This window comes from Lagopus leucura, unplaced genomic scaffold (assembly GCF_019238085.1).
Source record: "Lagopus leucura isolate 7727_CA_CO unplaced genomic scaffold, USGS_WTPT01 Super-Scaffold_100001, whole genome shotgun sequence".
In the NCBI taxonomy this organism is placed as follows: Eukaryota; Metazoa; Chordata; class Aves; order Galliformes; family Phasianidae; genus Lagopus; species Lagopus leucura.
In genome coordinates this window covers 33,311,948-33,332,912 of record NW_024962262.1, presented here as the reverse complement: position 1 = coordinate 33,332,912, position 20,965 = coordinate 33,311,948, and the positions used below count along the sequence as shown (strand labels likewise).

General features: G+C 38.9%; 1 protein-coding gene across 1 annotated transcript in view; it reads right to left on the bottom strand.

Annotated features, from left to right (window-relative positions):
- The window catches only part of GPC6 (glypican 6), a 738,606-nt gene extending 717,911 nt beyond the window's left edge, over positions 1-20,695 (bottom strand). The window contains exon 1 of the mRNA XM_042867958.1: positions 20,377-20,695. Within this exon, the coding sequence (XP_042723892.1) occupies positions 20,377-20,695 (319 nt within the window). The remainder of the gene's footprint in view (positions 1-20,376) is intronic.
- Between the last annotated feature and the right edge of the window lie 270 nt (positions 20,696-20,965).

Sequence of the window (20,965 nt, the reverse complement as noted above, 5' to 3'; positions counted from 1 at the left end):
TCTGTTATAGCCTTGACATGAAATGTGCACTGATAAACTATTCTAGGAATGAACTGAGAGCTCTGTGTTTTCTGGAAGGGAGGAACAATATCTAAACTGACAGTGAAACTAGATATGATGCAGCTTTTGAAAGAATAAGCTAGAAAAGAGGAGTTGACATGATTTAGATATTTAGTTAACAATTTAGATATTTTATTTAATAATCCCAATACATTATCAAATTTGTAAATTGATAACAAAATAATGAATGCAAATGCGGAGAAGGGTGCACCTCAAAACAAGCAGGATTTCTCTTTTCCTACTTGCTAATTTTTTTTTTTATTTATTTTTTATTTATTTATTTTTTTTTTTAGCATTTTCATTATCCCTCTAAAGCAACAACAAAATAGAAACACAAAAGAGGTGGTCAGATCTAGATCCAGCGTGGCACTCCATGTAGTTAGCATTGATTCAGTGGGATCAATTTGAGCACAGACAGAATAACTCACTGAAGGGGACTGAAATAAGAAGAGATAAACAACTGCTGCCTGTATGCCTTGCACTATTTTCTATGAACACTATGATCTGTATTCATATCATCTACTTTAGACTACTAGTATGAATTTTCACTCCCTCAGATTTAGGCATCTTACTGTCACAAAGTGATTCAGACTGACTATGCTACCCTGTAGCTAAAAGAATGCCTTAGGAAATCTGTGGTTGTATCCGCACTGGAAAGTAGTACACCACAGTATGATAAAATCTGTTGAGTAAAACACTGGTGATGACAACCTGACATTCACACTATACATACTGAAGACTTTTGACCTATTCCGATCTATCCCTGTGGATTTGAATATCTGGTAGTAGTTGGACTGCATCCACTGGTTAACCAGAGGACGTCCATCCTGTGTTCTCCAAGACCACATTGCAATGCAAACCCAAGCACAGCAAGTAAGTACAACGGGGATATTTACATCAAAAGTAAGTCATACTAAAATGATAATGTAAGTACTTTCTCTGATTTTTTTTTTTTTCAGAGAACAATGCAGAATTTCCCAATCAGAAATCTTCGATTCTCCAAAGAACTATGTACAAAAGAAAGACATATTTTACATGTCTTCATATATTTAAGGTAATGAAAAAAGAAGTAAGAGAACACAGAAACCATGAGAACCTATAGAATTCCAAGGGAAGCTGTAAGATATCCATATGCCAAGCACAGAAGAGCAAAAGGCCTAATTAAGCAGATGCCTAAATCCAGTTGGGAATCAAAGAGGCTAACATCTCTTAAGATGAAAGATACTGGCAGGAGAACAGCAGTCTTCTGACTCAGTAGCTTAATGGCTAGGATGCTGAAGAATTTTCTGCCTCAAAACAGACAATGAGACTTAGGGGAGGGTGGTGGTTGTGGAGGTGATGAGATTCTTGAGAAGTTGCCTGACCTGTTTTCTGAAATGTTCATGTCTGAACTCCACATAAAGTCATTTTAATTCCAATTTAGGTATGAATATGCCCCTTTTATGTTGACTGATTTTCATGCAATAACACATTTGTAATATTGCCTACGTTCCAGCCTTCATTTCTAGGTGAAACAGCATCTTCATTTTTGCTTGCTTTTCTTTTTGTAGTATCACATATCATTTCATACTCCAGTATACTCTTTTCTCACATGCAGAGTAGAAAAAATTATTTCACAACTGTCAGCAAAGGAACAACTTTGCTTCAACTACCTACATAGAGCTGTACATATATATGCATATATATGCATATATATGCATATCACAAATAGGATACAAAGTTCTGTCTTCAATAAATCAATTTCAGAATTTTGCAAGGGTTTGAAAACTGACTGTCATCTTACACATTAAGATTATGTATATTAAACAAAAATAAAGCCCCTCATCCATCCTTAGATTAAGAGTATTTTAGAATCTCTCTTTGATCTTTCTCAGGTGGTAATATTATTCTTATAGCAGGAATGTGTGTTGAGAATAAAAACCTTTAAAATTGTCTTTTTTTTATGAAATCATGAACAATTTTTATTTAACAATTTCAGTCTTCGATAAAATGTATTTGATTGAATGAGAGTGATTAGTTACAGGAGTCAAAGCAACTGAATAAAAGACTTTTTGAAGAAACTAATCACAACTATGAAGTTCATAGGCTAGTACTGTCAGAAATACCCCAACCAGCACTTGTATCTGATGAGACTTTGGAAGTTAATAGCAAATAAAACTCCATAGAAGCTATAAGCAAAACAAGCACAAAGAAATTAAAACTTGCACTGAACTGAAGTTACTGCTTGCCACTCCCTTCACCTGTGTGCTGTTTTATGTTGTTCATGGTGTGCCTCTTCTTCTCTGTCCTTTATATTTCCAATTTACTTGCCTTTTGATCCTATTACCCATGAGCTTACAAGCATTTTTCTCTTTGGATTCTCCTCTTCTTCCTGTCCCTAACATCAAAAAGTGAAAGTACAAATTCAATCATCATTTCAGTCCAATTCTCATATTTCTCTCTCTTGTTATTTCAGCTCCATTTTCTTCAGACCATTTTTTGTTTGTTTGTTTGTTTGTTTGTTCCTCCACAAAATCTTCTGAAGAACTGAACAGTAATAATATTGAATGCAATTCCTGGCTCAGTATCTGTGTGCTCTTACTGATTCAAATTCTGGCTTATTAACAACTACAAATTTTTCACAAGGAATAAGCAAGCGGATTGTTCAGTTTTAATGAATTGTTTATTTGCTCTACCAATATATAGAACGAGGCTAAAAAAGCAGCACTCCAGGCTGTCTGCTTACCAAAGTTAGTAAAATAGTTATAGTCTGATCATGTTTCTTAAATAACATATTACAGAGGCAAATTGGTAACGGTTAAATAAGGTGGTGGAGAATATAACAACAGTTTAATAATAATACCAGAATAAATTGTAAGCATAATTTTCCTGATGCAGTACTTTTCAGAGCACATGGCATCAGCACAATACATTACCATGTAATATTTTCATTTTAAACACAATTTAAAAAGATATTTTTATGGCACCTGTGTTTTTCTCCTAAAATTTGGATTTATTTGCTGCTACCAAAAACACTGTTAGCAAACATCAAAAATATCAACAAATCAAGTTCACATCTGATGGCAATGTGCAAACCAGAAGGGGAGATTAAAGTACTTGTAAGCAGACCTGTTTCCTCTCTGTCGTGCCAACCATGTGCCTGCACAATCCCTTGTTTTGAACAAAGTTGAACTGGCTTTTGGTATTCAACACTTTTAGGTGGTAAGAGCTATTTCACATAATTGAAACTATCTCCCTTGGGTCAAAACTATTCTTTCCTTTTATCTTTCAAATAAAATGAGAAAAAAATATATACTTTTACTTTAAAGGAAGCTTTTTTCACATATGTATTAAACAAAGAACCTAAAAAGCTGGGGATTGTATATTATTTTTATATGTGGATTTGATTACGCTGATTATTTTTCAGTAATATTCAACAGGATGAAAGCTATAAAGGCATTGTCAATGCTGGACATCTCTGCTTCAATTTTGGTGGAATGATTATGAAATAGTGGCATTAAAAATTACCATGCTAACAAAAAAATTAATTTTCCACTCCCTAAACACATTATACTTCTATTTAACTTAAGAGTCAACATCATGCTAAGTTGTCCGTGAGTAGCGTTTTGCATGGAGCTGTCTTATTTTCATGCAATTTTGTCAGGCAGCAGTCTAGCACAATGTCCTTTTTTTTCCTATATTTTGAGGAGGATTTTGACTTTTTCTGACTACGGCAGAATAACAAAGGCTGTATATTTTCAACACATTACTGCCACTTCCTTACTACTTACTACTACTACTACTATCTTACTACTGCTTTTTTCTTATTTTGTCCTTCGTATTCTTCCCAAAGTGCAGATAATTGTTAAACAAAATACATTTGTGTTGCCATTAATACTTATCTCATCCTTCAAATGCAAGGTAAAAAATGTAATGAACTTCACATTTCTAGCATCTTCATTTAGTCTCCTTTCCATTTTCAGACAGATCTAACACTATCTTCTTCAGCAAAAGAATTATTCTCCACATAGTATAAGACTACGGAGAGCAGTGATTTTCAGAGTAAGTATGGCTATTCTATACAGGAGTGGTTAGGGATGTTTTTAAGGATCCAGTATGGAAATACACTTACATATCGCCAGGTCAGCTAGTTTGAGGATCCTACGCTGCAAATCGGGTGGGACACCCCTACTGGGCTGCACACTGGCACTTTGAATATAACAACAAAGACATAAAGAACCGGGAGAGCTTATTACAACTGAGATTTATTTGATAGCAGAGCCCTGTGACCACTGGGATACCACTGTCCTCTGACCTCTCATAGAGTTGTCCTTTCTTCTGGCTCATGAAGGCTAGTGCTGTTGGGCACATGGAGATTTTGGCACGCAGATCCTAGGACCTCTACTCTGGTGGGAACATGGAGAAGAGCTGGTAGTTTTCAGATCCCTTCTAACAAAGGATGGGAACTTACTGTTTTTTAAGTGCTATGGTCTAAAAATAAAATATCAGGACTAAATACAGTGAGGTTACATCACAGTTTGTAAACAAGGTTCTGATAATGCCAAAATTTGAGCAAAACTACTATAACAATGCATAACAAATCTACAGAATGTAACTTTAGTTACTACTTCTTTTGCTCTTGCAAATATTGCTGTGCCTGGACTTTTTTCCCTTACTGTCACAAAGGCCTGTAGAGCGAACTTGTGCACTTTGTGCTTCTGCTCCTCAACACCTTATTCCTACATAAAGACTGAAGGTACTTCCCTTCCCTCTATACCCATAAAAATAAAAAAACAAATAGACTAGGAAAGAGAATTCTGAACAGAGAAAAACATTCTGGCCCTACTAAAATCCAACAGTTTTACCACAGACTTTGGCAAAATCAGCAACTGAGAAAAGCTGCAACAATAGACCATGTCCTCATATGAAAGGATCATTTCTGAAATGCAAATTAAGCCAGACTTGCATCTCACAAAGAAAAAATATTTCCAACAGAATCTGAGAAAATGGACAGAGGGGAGGCTAAACCATGAATGTAAGAACACTCAGTGACTATATTTTGAAGTGTCAGAAGCAGAATAGCAAGATAATTTGAGAATGAAAAAAATACAGAATTAGTAAAAAACTAACTGAAAGTATCATACAAAGATCTAGCAATGATCAGAGGAGCAACAATATGTGCAGGAGCTCTAGTAACCTAGCCAGTGAAAACTAGAGCTTCACTTAGTCAGCAACTCCTCTGACTATTCAATGAGAATGATGGGCTGATGAGACTATTCTATCTCATATGAAACAAAAAATAAGTCAAGGAAGGAAACTCTCCTTCCAGAATGCTGTATAGATAGAACAGGTTTATTGTGAAGTAAAGGACTCACCATTGGATGGGTCCTGGGGGAAGATCATCTGAGACCATGCCAAATTTTTTGAGCTGCACTGACGGGACTATGGAGAGGTCAAAAACTTATGGGATGTTTCAGGAAGGACAAGCAATTAGAAGGGACTAAGGGGAAGGACTTTCAGGAAAAAAAAGTCACTGATGAAATCATTAGTCACTCTGAAACATGTAGTCAAAGATATGTGATAACTGTATCATGTTAATTTTTTAGTTTAGCACTAAGCTTCTGTCGAATGACTACCAAATTCTTATCAAGTGAGTCATGATTCCAGTTTTATTTTAGGATAGATGGCAGTAAGGAGGAAATTCAGTTAAAGTGAAAGCAAAAAAGTAATCTCAGAAGGGCTTTTATGTTCACTCATCAGCATTGCACCGCATAGCCAAATTCTTAGTTATGGTTATACATACATGTAGCTGCATGAGACATAATTCTTCAGTTCCCACATTACAATTCAGTAGCAAGCTGAATGTAAACCTTGACCTGTCCTCCCAGCCCACTCTGTATTCTACTTTCTCTAGTATATATGTTGTCATTTGTATGTATTCCACAGCTTTTCCTATTTTGCTTCTACAAAGCTCCTCTGAAATTTACTGCATAATCCTGAGTGAATAAAATGATTTTAATGAATGAGAATATAATGGTGTTAATCACAAAGGAAAGCTATTCTCATTTATATAAACCATTCCCTGAAATAAACTTGCCAAAATGGTTCTGGTATTGTTAGTTTCATTTTAAGTACTTATCTTCAGTTTACATTTATATACTGCTTAAATTGATGTATTTGTTGTTTTCCACATGAGATTAGAAGGAGGAGAGTTCACTAGTGATGTTCAGCAGAATAAAATCAACAGCTTTGATTGAGGTACACAGATTCAAGAGAACTTAATTTTCTTAAACTTTGTGATATTTGGAGCATCTCTTATATTTTGATGAGCAGATCTGGATTTCTTGAAAAGTGTCCCAATTAAAAAATAATGAAGCTATTATTTCTGAAACTGACTCATTATCCTGGAGGTTTCAAACAGCAACTTGGAACTCAGTTTTAGATCAAATGATCTTGTGCCTGTTGGCCAACAACACCTTTGCAACCTTCTAAGCTGCTTCTGAAGTCAAGTGATTTCCCCAGGAGAAAATTTTAAAACTGCTGTTATTCCCACTGCTAAGTTTATATTTAGGCTCAAAAAGCAAATAAAACTTCTAGTGAAAACAGGCTGAGCCCATGGGATCTTCAAGGCCTCTCTTCTGCCTTAACCTTAATGGAACACCTTAAAAGGAGAATAGTTCCATTTCCAGTGGAAGCACTAAGATTTCTGCTGCCAGTTCTCCATGGAATATTTTTTTTTCGGTAGTGTTAATAAAATAAAATAATAAAAAAAAAAACATTAACAGAATGACAAAAAATTGAACCCTTTGACAGGGGTCTATGAGTACCTGCTCTGCCCCACCACCCACTCCCCATAATAAGAAAACAAAACCACTTTCCAAGTAATACTTTCTCTTTTTCGTGTACACGTTTGAGGCAGAATTAACCCATTCCTGAAATTACGCTCTACCCAAAACTCACTTTCAACATTATTCTTAATATATGTCTCTTACTTATTTCTGTGCACTTCTAATAGTTACACCTACTCTTTTTCAGAAAAGACTCACTACTGTAGAGAATGGGAATTATTTTATGTAGTCTCTTACACCCACTCCTTTTTGAGGATTCTGGACAGTGGGAGTAGGAGCACTTACCCTTTCGGGAAGCGTGTTTACTTGGAACAAAACTGATCCATCAAAAGGGATTAGGTCACTTGAGAATCCCCAAATCGAAGAGCCAGCAGCCACCTACATCAGGAGATTTGTTAATCCAAACTGGCCTCTGGCTGTGCAAGCTATAGATGCTTGTTTTCACTAAAGGCTTGTTCCTTTAGAGTACTTAAAGAAAAAAGGCCTGTTATCACTACTGACAAATCCTAACAAGGTGACAGAACATCTAATGCACTCTGTTCTGTTCAATTTAGAATAAAATGACCCAAGCAGTGAATTTCCCATCAGAACTCTAGGAATATTATTCCATAAAGCAAAGTGTTTCACAAACAGCTTTTAGATTATTGTTGACTGCTTGCAATCTAGTATTTTACTGATAAGAATTTAAACAACATTAGGACAGAAAGAGAACAGGAAATTGTTAAAATATACCTCAAGGAGGAAAAAATAAGGGAAAAAAGCCTATCTTTAAAAATGTTCAAGTTGATTAAGAGTTTTTATTTTTATTATTTGTTAAGAAAGCTTAAAGATCAAACAGTAAAGTTACCCTATTTTAAGGCTACCTAATGTTCAAATAGATTAGTATACACAGGTTTCTACCTGGCACGGAAAACAATTTTGACAACCTGATCTCAATCTTTTCTATTGAAAGCTTTTTGCTTTGCATTCAATAATTTTTTATTGGACAGAACAGAATGAAGAGTCCCCTCATCTCTCAGAGGGTCTCCAGATGGTTTTTTCAGCCTGCTTTCCACCAAAAATATTTATGTATATGCATAAATATTCATACAAGGTGAAATTGCTTCAAAAGCAAAGCTCAGACGCATCCCTACAGAACATCCTTGAAGGTATTCTCCCAAAAGGATCTCAGTCATCAGCATAATTCTCAGGAGTTTTCTTAGGTAAGCTTCTGGCTTACTCACTGGCTGATTACTCACCACAATGAATGTTATGCACTTATGCACTGTATCATATCACCTTAAGCTCCTATACAAAACCTTATCCTGCCAGGCAGGAATATATTTAAAATAAGAGGTTTTCAACTGACGCAGACATGGCCTAACCCTTTGTGGGAGCATTAAATATTCCATAAAGGAATGTGGAATATTAAAATATGAATTATCTATTATTTTTATCTCTTTTTGAAGTATGAAGACATGTATTTGTCCAGGTAGCGTGAACATGAAATATTCTGGGCAGAATAAAAAAGAATGCTTTAGAAAGGAAAGGAAGATGAGTCCTCTACAGGAGATGGAGAAAGTGTTCAAAATATGTTCTTTAACTTGCCTTGGCAAAATAATTCCTTGCTGTTGAAAGACACATATGCAGCTCTTCTATAAAATTAGACCTTTTCTCAACAGGAATTTGTTTGAATATTACCTTTCTGCAATATCTAACACAATTTAGTAAATATCTTTGCTTCAAAGAGCCCTAGGTGTTCAGCACTTTCAGATCACAAGGAAAAAATAAAAATATAAATCAGACAAACATTTGTGGAATAAATACTAGTAATATTTACAAATGTGCTTTTCATACTGTTGTGAGAGCATAAAAATGCAAGCATCTACTAATCAGAAAATGTGACTGCTGGCTGTTACTATCAACTTTAAAAGATGCTTATTCTGCACATTTGAATGGGCTCTCGAGAAAATATAAATAACTCATATTTGTGGATTTAAACTAATTAAGATGTATCTCCATATCCCTTTATCGAAGTAATGCAAAGATATAGGAACTCTCAGTAGTGTATTGAAAAGTTTTGTTCTGCTCTGTCAGACCTTTCAGCATGACTCATCTGAATAGTCATTAAATTCAACAGTTTGATCAGCTTCTAACATCACAGAAAAGTACAAGAAGATTAGCATTTATGTATCAGCCATTAAAATGATGATGATCCTAATCTGCCAACTCCATTAGTCTTTCTAGAAAGTTTATTGTCTTTGCTGTACAATAACTGTAATAGTGATACTGAAATGACTATAAAAACTAACCTAGAACTATATAAATCAATAGCAAAGTTGCATGCAGGATTCTTTAGCCCAACTGCAGTTTATGGGCTGCATCTGCCTTGTTCAGTAACAGACTAAGCTCTGCATGAATCTGCTCTTTATCTACATAATGTTTCTCATCTTGCATTTGATTATGTTCATTTTTCAGATAACAAGCAAATTATATAGAGCTTCTTCTTCAAAAACAGATTTAGCCTGAGAAGCCCATTAAGTATTAAGGTAGTGGCAATGACCTTCCTGATACCTGAAATGTAAAAATTGCTTTAGAACATTCAAAGAATCAGAAGCTGACCATGAAAAGAAAACTATATTGTTAAAAGGAAAATTGTATCTCACTTATAATTCAAAATTTATCCACAATGTTATAATTCACCATGAAAAAAAAAGGCTGCCTGGTATATAGTAGAATTTCAGCTGACTTTTTGAGTGTCTTGGCTACTAATCAGAATAGAAGAGCAATTTAAATCCATTCATCGAATACGAAAAAACTCCACTTCAGCAACAATGTGTATTTCTGTGTTTCCATCAGCAACTGGATTTTGGCAACAAGGTGCAAACAAGAGTTTGTGGTTTTGCCTGTTTCTGTACTGACTGTGCTGTAGACAGTGATTTACAATGTCCAGCTGGAGCTGCTTTAAAAAGAAAACTCGGACACTATATTAGTAACTAACAAGGTACAAGGATATTTCCTCAAAAGATCCATCAGTTACTTTAGTACTCTCAATGGGATATGAAGCTGATATCCCTCAAAATTGCAATTAAAAAATTAAGCAGCATATTTACTTGTACTATATTTATTATCTAAGTTAAGAAAAAAAAGTATTAAAATTATATTTGTCTTTTTTTTTTTTTTAAGATCAGATGACACGGATGTCTCATGAAGAAATGTTATAATAAATATACAGTGTAAGCTCTTTGCAGAAAGCATTGTCTCTTCTCTGCATTTGCTCAGTGCGTCACACAATTAAATTCTAATTTTGAAATCTGATCATCTATTGCTTTGCTTAGCTTTGGAAAAAAAAAAAACCCAAACAATTAAATCTCAATCAAATTCTGCCATCAGCTACATTAAATGGAGGTAGGCAGAAATCAGTTTTGGCAGACTGACTGAAAAACCTTCTAACAAAAGTGTGCCTTTGTCCCAAACCAATCTGATTACAGACAATTTATACATGGCTTTCATTACGTTGTCTCAGTAATTAAAGATGAAAGAGTCTTTTGAGTTCTCTTTCAAAGAATGGTACAGGACTTCTGAAGACCATCTGTAAGAACAAACAAATTGATGTTTCAGTGCTCAATTTCAGGTAGCTGTTTCTTCATCAGCCAGCTCCATTGCAAAGACAGGTATTTGTATTTAAACAACGCATTTTACTTATGTTTCGAATATTCAATTAGCAATACTTATTGCTAGCTGATAGCAAGCATGACAGACCATCTTGGAACAGAAGTATTTAAGGAATATTGCTCCTGGCTTTTCACCAATTCAATAAATAAACCTCCCCTGTGCTGTTTTTCAATATACCTCAGTTTTAAAATTAGATCTTTCTTTTCTGAATAGAAACAACTATATCTCTGTTGAGCTACCACATCCTATTTTGCAAGTTTGACTACCTTGATCTGTCTAATCCTCATTTTTTGCAACTCCACTGTTAGCAAATTATGTACTGCTTCATAAAATTAAAAAAAAGAAAAAGAAAAAGAAAAAGGATTTTATCATGCATTTTTTTCCTGTGGGCCAACTTTGCCATTTTCTTTTACATTTTTGAAACTCCTTTAAATATGTGCATGTTATAAGAAGTTTTGGCTAAGGATATTGCAAATTACAGGGGACCTAACCTGTTAAAGAAAACATGGTCTAAGTTATAAACTGTTCAAGAGGTATTTTCCATATTTCTGTACAATACAGCAATTGCTGAAGGGCAAAGTGGCTCAATGCTATTTTCATCCAAGGAATGAGAATTGTGCATACACAGTATTATCTTGTAAGTTAAAGTTGTAAAGCCAAATGCTAATATATGAGAACTAAATATTTAGATTAGATTAGTAGATATTTAGATTTACACTGTCAATCAATTTGGAGAAACTAACTAGGATGTAGTCCCTGTTTGAACTTGCAGCTTCATTCTTTGTCAAACATGTCAGTTTAAAAGAAAAACTGGAAAACAAATTTTGCCAGGGCTCACAGAGTGGTCAACTCTACTTTGATTCACCACTGCGCTGTTAGAACTTGCTGGGAACTAGAACATATTTGAGAAAAACAAATCAAAAGATATTTAAATATTCTGCAACAGTTTCTGGAATCTGCTGACTGATGGCTGGGTACATCTGACATGCAAAATATTGCTTTGCCACTACTTTAAACAATTTATATTTCAACCCTACTAATGAGCACAGTTTTGTTCGACACCTCAGAGCTGCATATAGCTCTGAATGAGTGCCCTCAGGTGCAGAAAAGATTTAAAACATGAAAACAACAATAAATAGCAGTACATAAAACTGGTCTAATAATCCAATACATTTGCCTCATAAACCCCAAATTTCAGTGTGCAATAAAACCAGCAGACACCCAGTAAACTGACCACATAAACGATCACACATCAACATGATAACAAGCAGAGAGTTCCCTAAGCAAGTGAAGCGCTCTTAGTATGATCGCTCATCCCAGGCAGATGTTCAGCCCATTCAGAGCTGGAGAACAGATGACTTTACCAGTATGACTTGTCAAATTTTGACGATGCAGTTATAAAATCAAGTGCAAAACTGAGGATAATATCCAGGAATGCTCAGCTGCTGGTAGTTACTTTTCTATTAAGCTATAAGAACACTGTAACTGTTGGCACATTTAATGGTGCTTCCATGTGAAAAAAAGAAAGCAAGCCTTATTTTACTGGTTCATTACAATCATCAGCTGTCTAACAGAAAGTAACCTCCAAAAGTGTGAGTCCCACTTTCTCATCATTACTTACATACCTTCTTGTGTAACTTTCAAGATCCTTTTGGTGGGTTAGCTACCAAGTCAATTTGCTGGTCTAGGTCATCACATCTGACTGAAAGACTTGATGCAAGGGAATCAGTCAGAAGCAGGAACAGAGAACACATTTAACTTTGCTGACAGAGAGCACCTATCCAGCAGGGTGAGAACCAAATGAAAATATAGTTTGACAGTCTGAACCCAAGCCTTTTACAACTTCTATTTTCTGATATTTTTTGTTTTGGCCAGGTTTTTTGTTTCTTTGTTTGTTTGTTTTCCTGTTTGCTTTTGTAGTTGTTGTTTTGTTTAAAGGAATTATAACCTAGAAAATCACAGTCTACTCTCTCAGGTTATGGAGTACAGTCATATAAAATTACGACGACATAGTGAGCTGTGCAAGATCTGCATTGTTATGTCTGCAATGGAAAAATTACATACTATGCACTGGGCTTGAATCATAAAGAAATGCCCACAAAACAAAGAAACAAGCTCTTTGACAATAGAAACACCCATACATCTTCTTCCAATTTGGAGCATGACCAGTCAAGCCACCACAATCAGCTTTTGTATGGGATGTTTAATCACTTGGACAGTAACAACAGAGAAAAATCTACTGACAGGGTTTTGACTGTGAAAAAGTCCTTAATAACTAACACAGCAACTACAAAGTGACTCAACCAGTGATTTTATTTTATTTTTTTTCTTTTTCCAGGAAGAGTCCATTCTCCAACAATTCAGTCTACCCTGTGTTTTCTCCCCTGTTCCCTGAGTTAACTCTTTGCTAGCCTCACTACCTTCAGAATTGCATTTCTGGACTCCAAAGCCACAGGTTGCTACGCTCACAGAAGATTTTCCAAAACCTTTACACCAAAAAATTCGTCTCTATTATATATATACACCAGGAAAAATTAAACTTAGGAAAGTGTAATTGAAAGAGGAAAATTTCTGGAAGACAGGAAACTGTATCCTGGACTGTATCCTGGAAAACAACCTAGAGCAAATGCACACAGGAGTCTGATGGGACCCTCCTGGCCATGACCATCCATCAGCACAATTATACTTTTGGTGGGATAATTGCACATAAAGATCCTTTCCCCAGTGTTATGTTTCACTTCCTGAAACATAACTCAGTTTAAGAAAGTCATTTTCATTTCCTGCATTAATTGCGTTTTATGAGCTATCAAAGGAAAAATCAAGGTTATAAGGGATACCATAGCCTAAAAGTCAAGTGCAAATACTCAAAACAACAACTGTACTGAGGCATTTACACACCATGTTTTTCCAGATGTGGGGTACATCTATGTTCCTTCCCAGTTGCACAACTGTGGCAGAATTCACCCATCCTCCAGCTATGTCATATTGCAGTCTGATACCCAGCCATACAGCAGCCTCAAGTGTTGACTTTTCTCCAAGATAAACTCGGACAAAAGCCAGGTGGGTGTCCATGCAGTCTAAGTTAAACACTCAACATATAGGTTGAAGGACATAGACAAAAATGTGCCTATCACCATAGACATGGCAAAAGCTGCTGCTATGGGGACATAGGTAGGACTGTGCCTGGCAATAGAGAGGTCTTGCTTTATCTTAGAGGCAGGTTGCATTGCTTACTTCTTAGACAAGCACAAGGATTGAACTAACTGTATTTCCCAACCCATGGGATTGCCACAGCTGACATAGCATGTATGCACTGACCTTTGAGCTGCTTTTTTGTTGTGTGTACATTTGAACTCATGTTTGCATATATGTTTTTCAGATGGGTCCAGTAAAATAAAAGATTCGACTGGTTTGCAAATATCTCTTTGCATAAATGTGCAGCTTTTTTTTTTTTTCTTTTTTTTCAGCACCTACTTGTGACCTTGAGATAAAAGCCGTGATTTTACCTTCCTGTATACATGGGTAGACATATGATTGACCACATTTCTCTGTATGCATATCTGACTTAACAGTCTTCCTGAGGCTTCTCTTAAAAAATAGTGGAGACTTCCACTTATTTCTGGAGATTTTCCCTGCTATTTTAAACTCAGCAGGTCACCAAGTAGGTCCAAAGCTCCGTTGTTATCAGTATGTCCATTGAAATGTTTTTTTCTTTCAGGAGGAAAAAAACCAGCCCAGCTCTCCGCTCTCCATATCCCTTACATCTGCTGCTCAGCTGGAAACGCTGTTAAAAGGCCATTAAAAGCTTAAGGTAACAGACCTCGCAGGCTACGAGAGCCAGAGAGCAATTTGCTATGTGCGTTGGGAGCATCAGCCCCATGCACTTCCTCCGGCGGACAGACAGCCGCTCCGACCGGAGCCGGGAGCAGCGCTGCCCTCAGGGAGTCCTGCCGGGACTCCCGGCGTCCGGCGCTGGGCGGCAGAGCCGCCTCCCGGGCGCTCCCGGCTGCTGCAACGCGACCGGGGAAGGAGGGAAGGAAGGAGGGAGAGCGCCGGGCCCCCGGCACGGAGCTGCCTGCAGGTGCGGCGCGTCTCGGAGGAGAGCACTTAACGATGGCTCAGCAGAAGAAAGTCCCATGTCTTGGCTTCGCTTGATGGGAAAGGTCAAGTTGGTGAAAAAAGCCCGTGCAAGGGAGCTGGTGGTCTCTGAGACAGCCTCCTATGTAAGAGCTAAAAGAAGTCTGCCAAGGAAGATCACTTAGAGACCGTGTGCAGCAGCTCCGTTGCAATAAGCAGTGAAGAAAGCATGCCCTAGTTTTGGTATGTTTCAGGCAATTTTGCATGCATGTGATAAGAATTTCACCAGCTATGTGTTTTCCTGCCACATGCAACATATTTTAAATTCCTTTGGCATCTTGTAATATGCTCTCTCTGTTTAGTGTAATAACTATACTGCTTTTAAACTTTAACCTTTATATGCTGTTCTTGGGAATCAGTGGTGAAATGTTAATTCTTTCGCATGTATTTAAGCTACTAAAATAATTATGCCTGGCAGTACGAACTGTCAAAGCCATAGAATCAAGTTTCCCTTCCCAGGGAGACAGCACCCATTAACCAGGTATGAAGGGTAGCACATAGTCATAGTTCACTGAAAACGTAATTTCGTTTTGCTAGTAATGAGAGTGCTGATACTTTGATACTGCAATGGAGTTTTAAGCACCATGCTTGTTATTTCAACTAGAAACTTTAGTGTAATTATGCATTTTGACTTTACTAAGCAGAAAGGGATTAGTATGCATGGTTTTCTTATGTATATCATGGGGAGTAAGACAGAGATCTCCAAGTGATGCTGTAAGATCCTCAAGTCATTCAAACAAATGGCAGGTGGTAATTTTAAAGACAAATTACCCAGAAAAGCTTTTATTGTTGATCGCTTGTTATAAGATCTGCCATTTGCTAGTAATTGTACATTCAGATGAAACTGACCTTTTATGAGAGCAAAGTGGTAATATAAATGAAATGAATATATTCTTTATTGCAGTAATATAAAAAGAATGGCCTGAGCTTTTAACATAGTGCTTGACCTCTCTGGTGTCTGAACACCACCTAATCTCAGGAGTATTTCACAATAGCATATGATAAAATCAGTACTAATAGAACATTAGAACGGTTTAACATATTAACACTTAGAAGCATATAAAATATTAGAGCTTTAGGTATGCTTTTTGATTATAAATCAGATTGTTGACAGAAAGAAAAAAAAAGATTAGAGTACAACACACTGAAATTCATAGTCACACTAATTATTGAAGCACTGCTGTTTCTGTTTTAAACTCCTTTTTCCAAAATACTCTACAATAAAATCAGATCAGGAGACTCCAGATGCTGAGATTTAAAATTCTCAGTCAGAATCAATTATTTATAAGCACTAAAAACATGCTATTTCTCCTTGAAGGCCCTGAGCATACAAGGAGTACTTCTAGGTTTAGATGCATGTATATAGGTTGCATTCTCTTTAATGAAACCAGTCACATACATACCAATAAATATGTGCAAAAGTGACAGTACAGCCAGGTCTTAGAAAAGCTATACTTCCTCCTATGTAAAAGCACTCATTCATGTGCACCAGTGCACTTAAAACCAGAGAATGAGGGAGGCTATGAGGGAGAGTGAAGAGTCTCTCGCTGCAGGAATCACAGAAGCAGATGATACTTCTGAAACAGGGCTAAAACAAGGAAAGCACACAGATTGCACCAAGCTCCACGTTCATCTTCATTTCACCATTGAATTTGGGAATGGACTGATCTCTTATGGCCCAATTCAGATGTCACAAGTTGGCATCAATTATGTTATTGATTTCAGTAATGGTATTCCTATTCTATACTGGTGAGACGCTACACAAGGTGTCTGCAAATTCCCATTTGTCTTCTGCTCTACAGGTACTTTGCAGAATACTCAGCAACATCAGCAGAGAAACAGTAAAAGAGAACATTAACTAAGAAATGCTGTGATAGAGACATGGTTGGGAGAATTTCACACTGTTGTTCTTTTAATGTATCATTACATGTTAGAGCTTTCGAAAGCAAAGCAAAACATTCATTACTTGGGACATCTGACATGGAATAATAGCCCAATTGTATAAATGATTACTGAGTTTATTTTCATTACTTGTATTATCACTTTAGAGCTACAAGCAACTGCATTATGTTTGCTAGTTTTCTTCAGTCAACACCTCTGTATTATGCCAGTATGAAACCCATTCATCAAAGCACAATTTCAAGTGACTCCTGACCTTCAAACCTCTGAAATGAAGGGTTTGCTTCTGCTTTCACTTCAGTTGCTTTTCTGACAGTGTCTCTGCATTGCCAGAATCTCACTTTGTTCATCATCTGCACAGGAGAACAAAGCTCTCTAATTTCTTAAGGAATATTTAGTATTCAGCATCTTACAGTTCAACATTTTACCAGTGTTTCTTTAAATACAGTATTATTTGACATCTATTCCTAAAACAGAAACAAACCTTTGTAACATGCTCTTCACCTTTCTAGCATGTGCTTTACATGTTTTAATGCATTGCCTAAACACTAATTTTAGGCAAGCATAGGCATAAAAATAAAAACCTTTGCTAAAAACAATGTTCTGCTGAACATGAAAGGCCACAGTTTGGACACATCCATTACTCTGAAATAGCCAGACATTCTCTCAGAACAGTTTGAGCCAAGGACACTCTCCACCTCTATCTACCTTTGTTGGTGTAGATTCCTGGCTTCCTATAAGATACTTGGAGTCATTGAAATCATGCCTAAATTTCAAGTATTACTAACAAATACATGAAGTGGCTTTTCACTTCTGTATCAACTTTTTAAGTGACAGCTTTTCCTACAGCAAAACACTTTAGTAAAGCCATCAGGAACTCCACTCAGAGCCCCTAAATGTCAGATCACAGTAGCGTAAGCATGACAGTTCAGCTCTTCTCTAAGTGCAGGACACTCCACAGCAGCACGGATTACACAAGGACAGCCACTGCCTCCCACCCTCTAACCAGTGCTGGTTTTGCACAGGACCAAGTCCTTCCTCCCTCTCCCCCAGCATTCCCAGGCAAAGTGCTTTTATGGAGGACTCACTTTGATGACTTAAGCTGTAAGCCAGCTTCTCCGAAAACAAATTGTACTCAGGGCAAGCCCCAGCACCAGTCTTTGCCTCTGAGGTAAGGCATTAGGTGCAGCAAGGCTTATAACAAACAGCCACTTCACCTCTCCTTTGAAAAATTTAGCACTGTTGTGAAAGCATAGGGGATGGCCATAATCACAGCATTCCCATCTTCAACACACACTTCATTTAAAAAAAAAAAAATAATAATAATAATAAAAAAAATAAAAGCTTCAGGAAAATCTTGCCTTATGGCTTTAAAATCCATATCTTAAATCTTCTCCATTCAGAACTTAACAGCGAGTGCCCATACTTCACAAAGAACTATCAAATGAGTCTTGGTGCACAGCTCCTCCCAGCAGAGGGGCAGCTCTGTTCCTGCAGTCTCCCATCCAAGCAGACTGTAGAGCTCTGTGCATGAGTGCACTACAACACCACTCACTTTGTCGACCTCCAACAGCCCTGGCCAGAAAGGAGCTTTTAAGCAAATGGGAAATGGAAACATATGAATACTGCTAAAGCAAAACACATTAACCATGCTGCGTGCTACTATTTTCCAACATATTATCGAGATGCAAAATCTTTTGAAAACATATTTGTTCAGAAATATGAATGTAATGAAGCACTTTAAACACTTTAAAGCATGAGGCATTTGAGAGACCATGCTTGTTTCATAGCTGTAACAAATTTCTTCCTTAATTATACCAGGATGGTGGAAAGGAACAGAATGAAAACAGTTATTCTGAAATCCGTGTGTTGGTTGCTTTAATTAAACATTTTCAACATTGTGCTCAGTTGCACATAGGTGGCTCCCACGTTAGCAAGAGCCTATGCTGCAGTGCTGTGGCACAGCCTCTCAGCACATCCCAAAAACAGCACTCTGAAATACACCTGGACCTTCCAACAGCCCAAAGAGCAACACGTGAACTGCTCATAGGTCAGTACACCAACCAGCAACAAGGCCACAAAGAAAACAATTTGAGAGTTATTTTTTTCCAAGCCTCCCACTGTATCTGGGTGAACCACAGACTTCTTAACTGAGAAGTATTTGTTACTTCTAAACCTCAAGGGGAAGCTGAGGAGCAGTTTGGGATGTAACTGAGTCTTTCCATACCGATACATGTTTAAAGAAAGTTGCCGACCGGATAACCAGGAGAAGCCTCTAAAACTGAACAGCAACTTTGTACTCTACATTCAGAGAATATATAAGCTGAAAGCAACAAGTGTCTGCTCAAAAATACCCGAACATGGAAATTCAGTGGATTTCATTACTATTTTTAAAGGGGACGGGGTATATCTTGCCACACTGTCCCAAGACAGATGGAGGTACAATAAGGAAAGAGAAAGAATGACTGCGTAGCCAAAGGGTCTATGGCCACAGGGGGAATTTCAGAAAAAAAATGATTGTATGTGACAGATAAGAAACTTAAGGGGGGATTTTAAAGCAGAGTACAGAAGGACCAATAGTGATAGGGAGGGCCAAAGGAGCCTGTGGGACAGTTATAGGCACAGCCCTGTGTCCTTCTGTCTCATCCTAATGCATATCAGTGGTTCTGACCCACTGTGCTGAGCAGAGATGAGCTCAGCATTGGTGCACTGGCAGCGTGGAGCAGCCTTCCCAGCACTTCTGTGAGCTACACTCTCATTGTCCTGAAATTCTCCACATTCATCATTCCTCCCCTGAAAAGTGCTAAACGCTGTGCAGTGGGGAACTGTGGCTTTATTTCACCTCCAGAAAAATCTCCTGCTTCCAACTTTACAAGGAAGTGAGCAAACCGAGGGGCTCCTCATTCACTGCACAGACAGCAGAACCTCACAGCAAAGCGGCAGCAGGAAAGCAGAAATCTGTCTTCAGGGCTCGAGCAGCCCAATTTGAGCAGCTCACGCTCACGCCTTTCCCCATATTATTTCTCTCTTTCTTTCACGCTCTGTGATTGCTAAGCAATTATCCGCCCGGGACACGTTTTTATTCATTCACTCTCAAAGATGCGATACGGATAAGGTTGCAGGGAAAAGCTGGAAAATAAAATCACCGTCAAAGCCAACCCCAGCCCTTTCGCAGGCAGACGGAGGGATAACCTGTTGTGGGCACGTTTCGGCGGCGGGCAGAGCCAAGCGCCGGGCTGCCGGGGGGCGGCGGCGCGGGGCTGCGCGCGCGAGTCCCTCCCAGCAGCCGCTGCAGCTTCTCTCTTTTGGGGAGACGGAGGAGCGCCCCAAGGGGCCGTGCCCGGCCCGAGCGATTCTACACCCTCTTTTTCTCCTCCCCCGTCCGCCCTTCCCGTCCCCGCGGGCAGAGAGCAAAGTTGTCTCCCCCAGCGCACGGCGAGAGCCCCTGCGGAACAGCTCTCAGCATCCAGCAACCCGCATGCAACTCTCAAGAAGTTTCTGCAGGCGAACAAAACCACCTCTGAGGCATCGCCCGCGCCCTCTTATGATATTTTTAATTTTTGTGTTTCTTTTTCTTTCTCGTCCCAGTCCCTTAGCTTTTTTTTTTTTTTTTTTTTTTTTTTTTTTTTTTTTTCCAGCCTTTATGTATTCCTTTATCACCACGCATACCGCCGATCACCGGGTACCGCCAGCCGGCCGACAGAGCCGCTCCGCGCCGCGCACGCGAGCGCGCAGCCCAAACCCCGCAGCCGCGGGCGGTGCGCACCGCCGCTCACCCGCGCCGCGCCCCGCGCCGTACCTGCGATCTCCTGGTAGGGCACGCTGGCCAGGCTGAAGCCTTTGGCGCTGTAAGCCTGCCGCACCTCGCCGCAGCTCCGCGCTTTGCTCTCAGTCCCCGCGGTCGCGGGCGGCGGTAGCAGCAGCAGCAGCAGCAGCCCCGCCAGGGCCCAGTGCGCAGCCCCCCGCGCAGCCGGCATGGCGCGGCGCGCAAGTCCCGCGCTTCCGCTCCGCGCCGCCGCCGTGCTCCCCGACTGCGGGGGCGGCGGGCCGGGAGCCCCCCGACCGCCCAAGCAAACTTTTGCGAGGCGGGGGGGAGGTGGGCGCGCACACGCACACATGCGCGCACAGCAGGAGAGGGAGAGCGGCAGCCTCGTCCCCGCGCCTCCTCAGCAAAATGCTATCGTCCCCCAGCAGAAAACAACAAAATAATAATAATACTAATTTTTAAAAAAGAAAAAAAAAAAAAAATCTGTCTCTAGGTTGTGGAGATTGAGAAGGCTGCCTGCAGAGCGCAGGGTGAGCGGAGGCGCGATCCGCCGCGGAGCTGTGCCCGCCGCCGCTGCGAGGCTGGAGGTGGTGGAGGCAGTAGGCGGCGTGGGGATGGACTG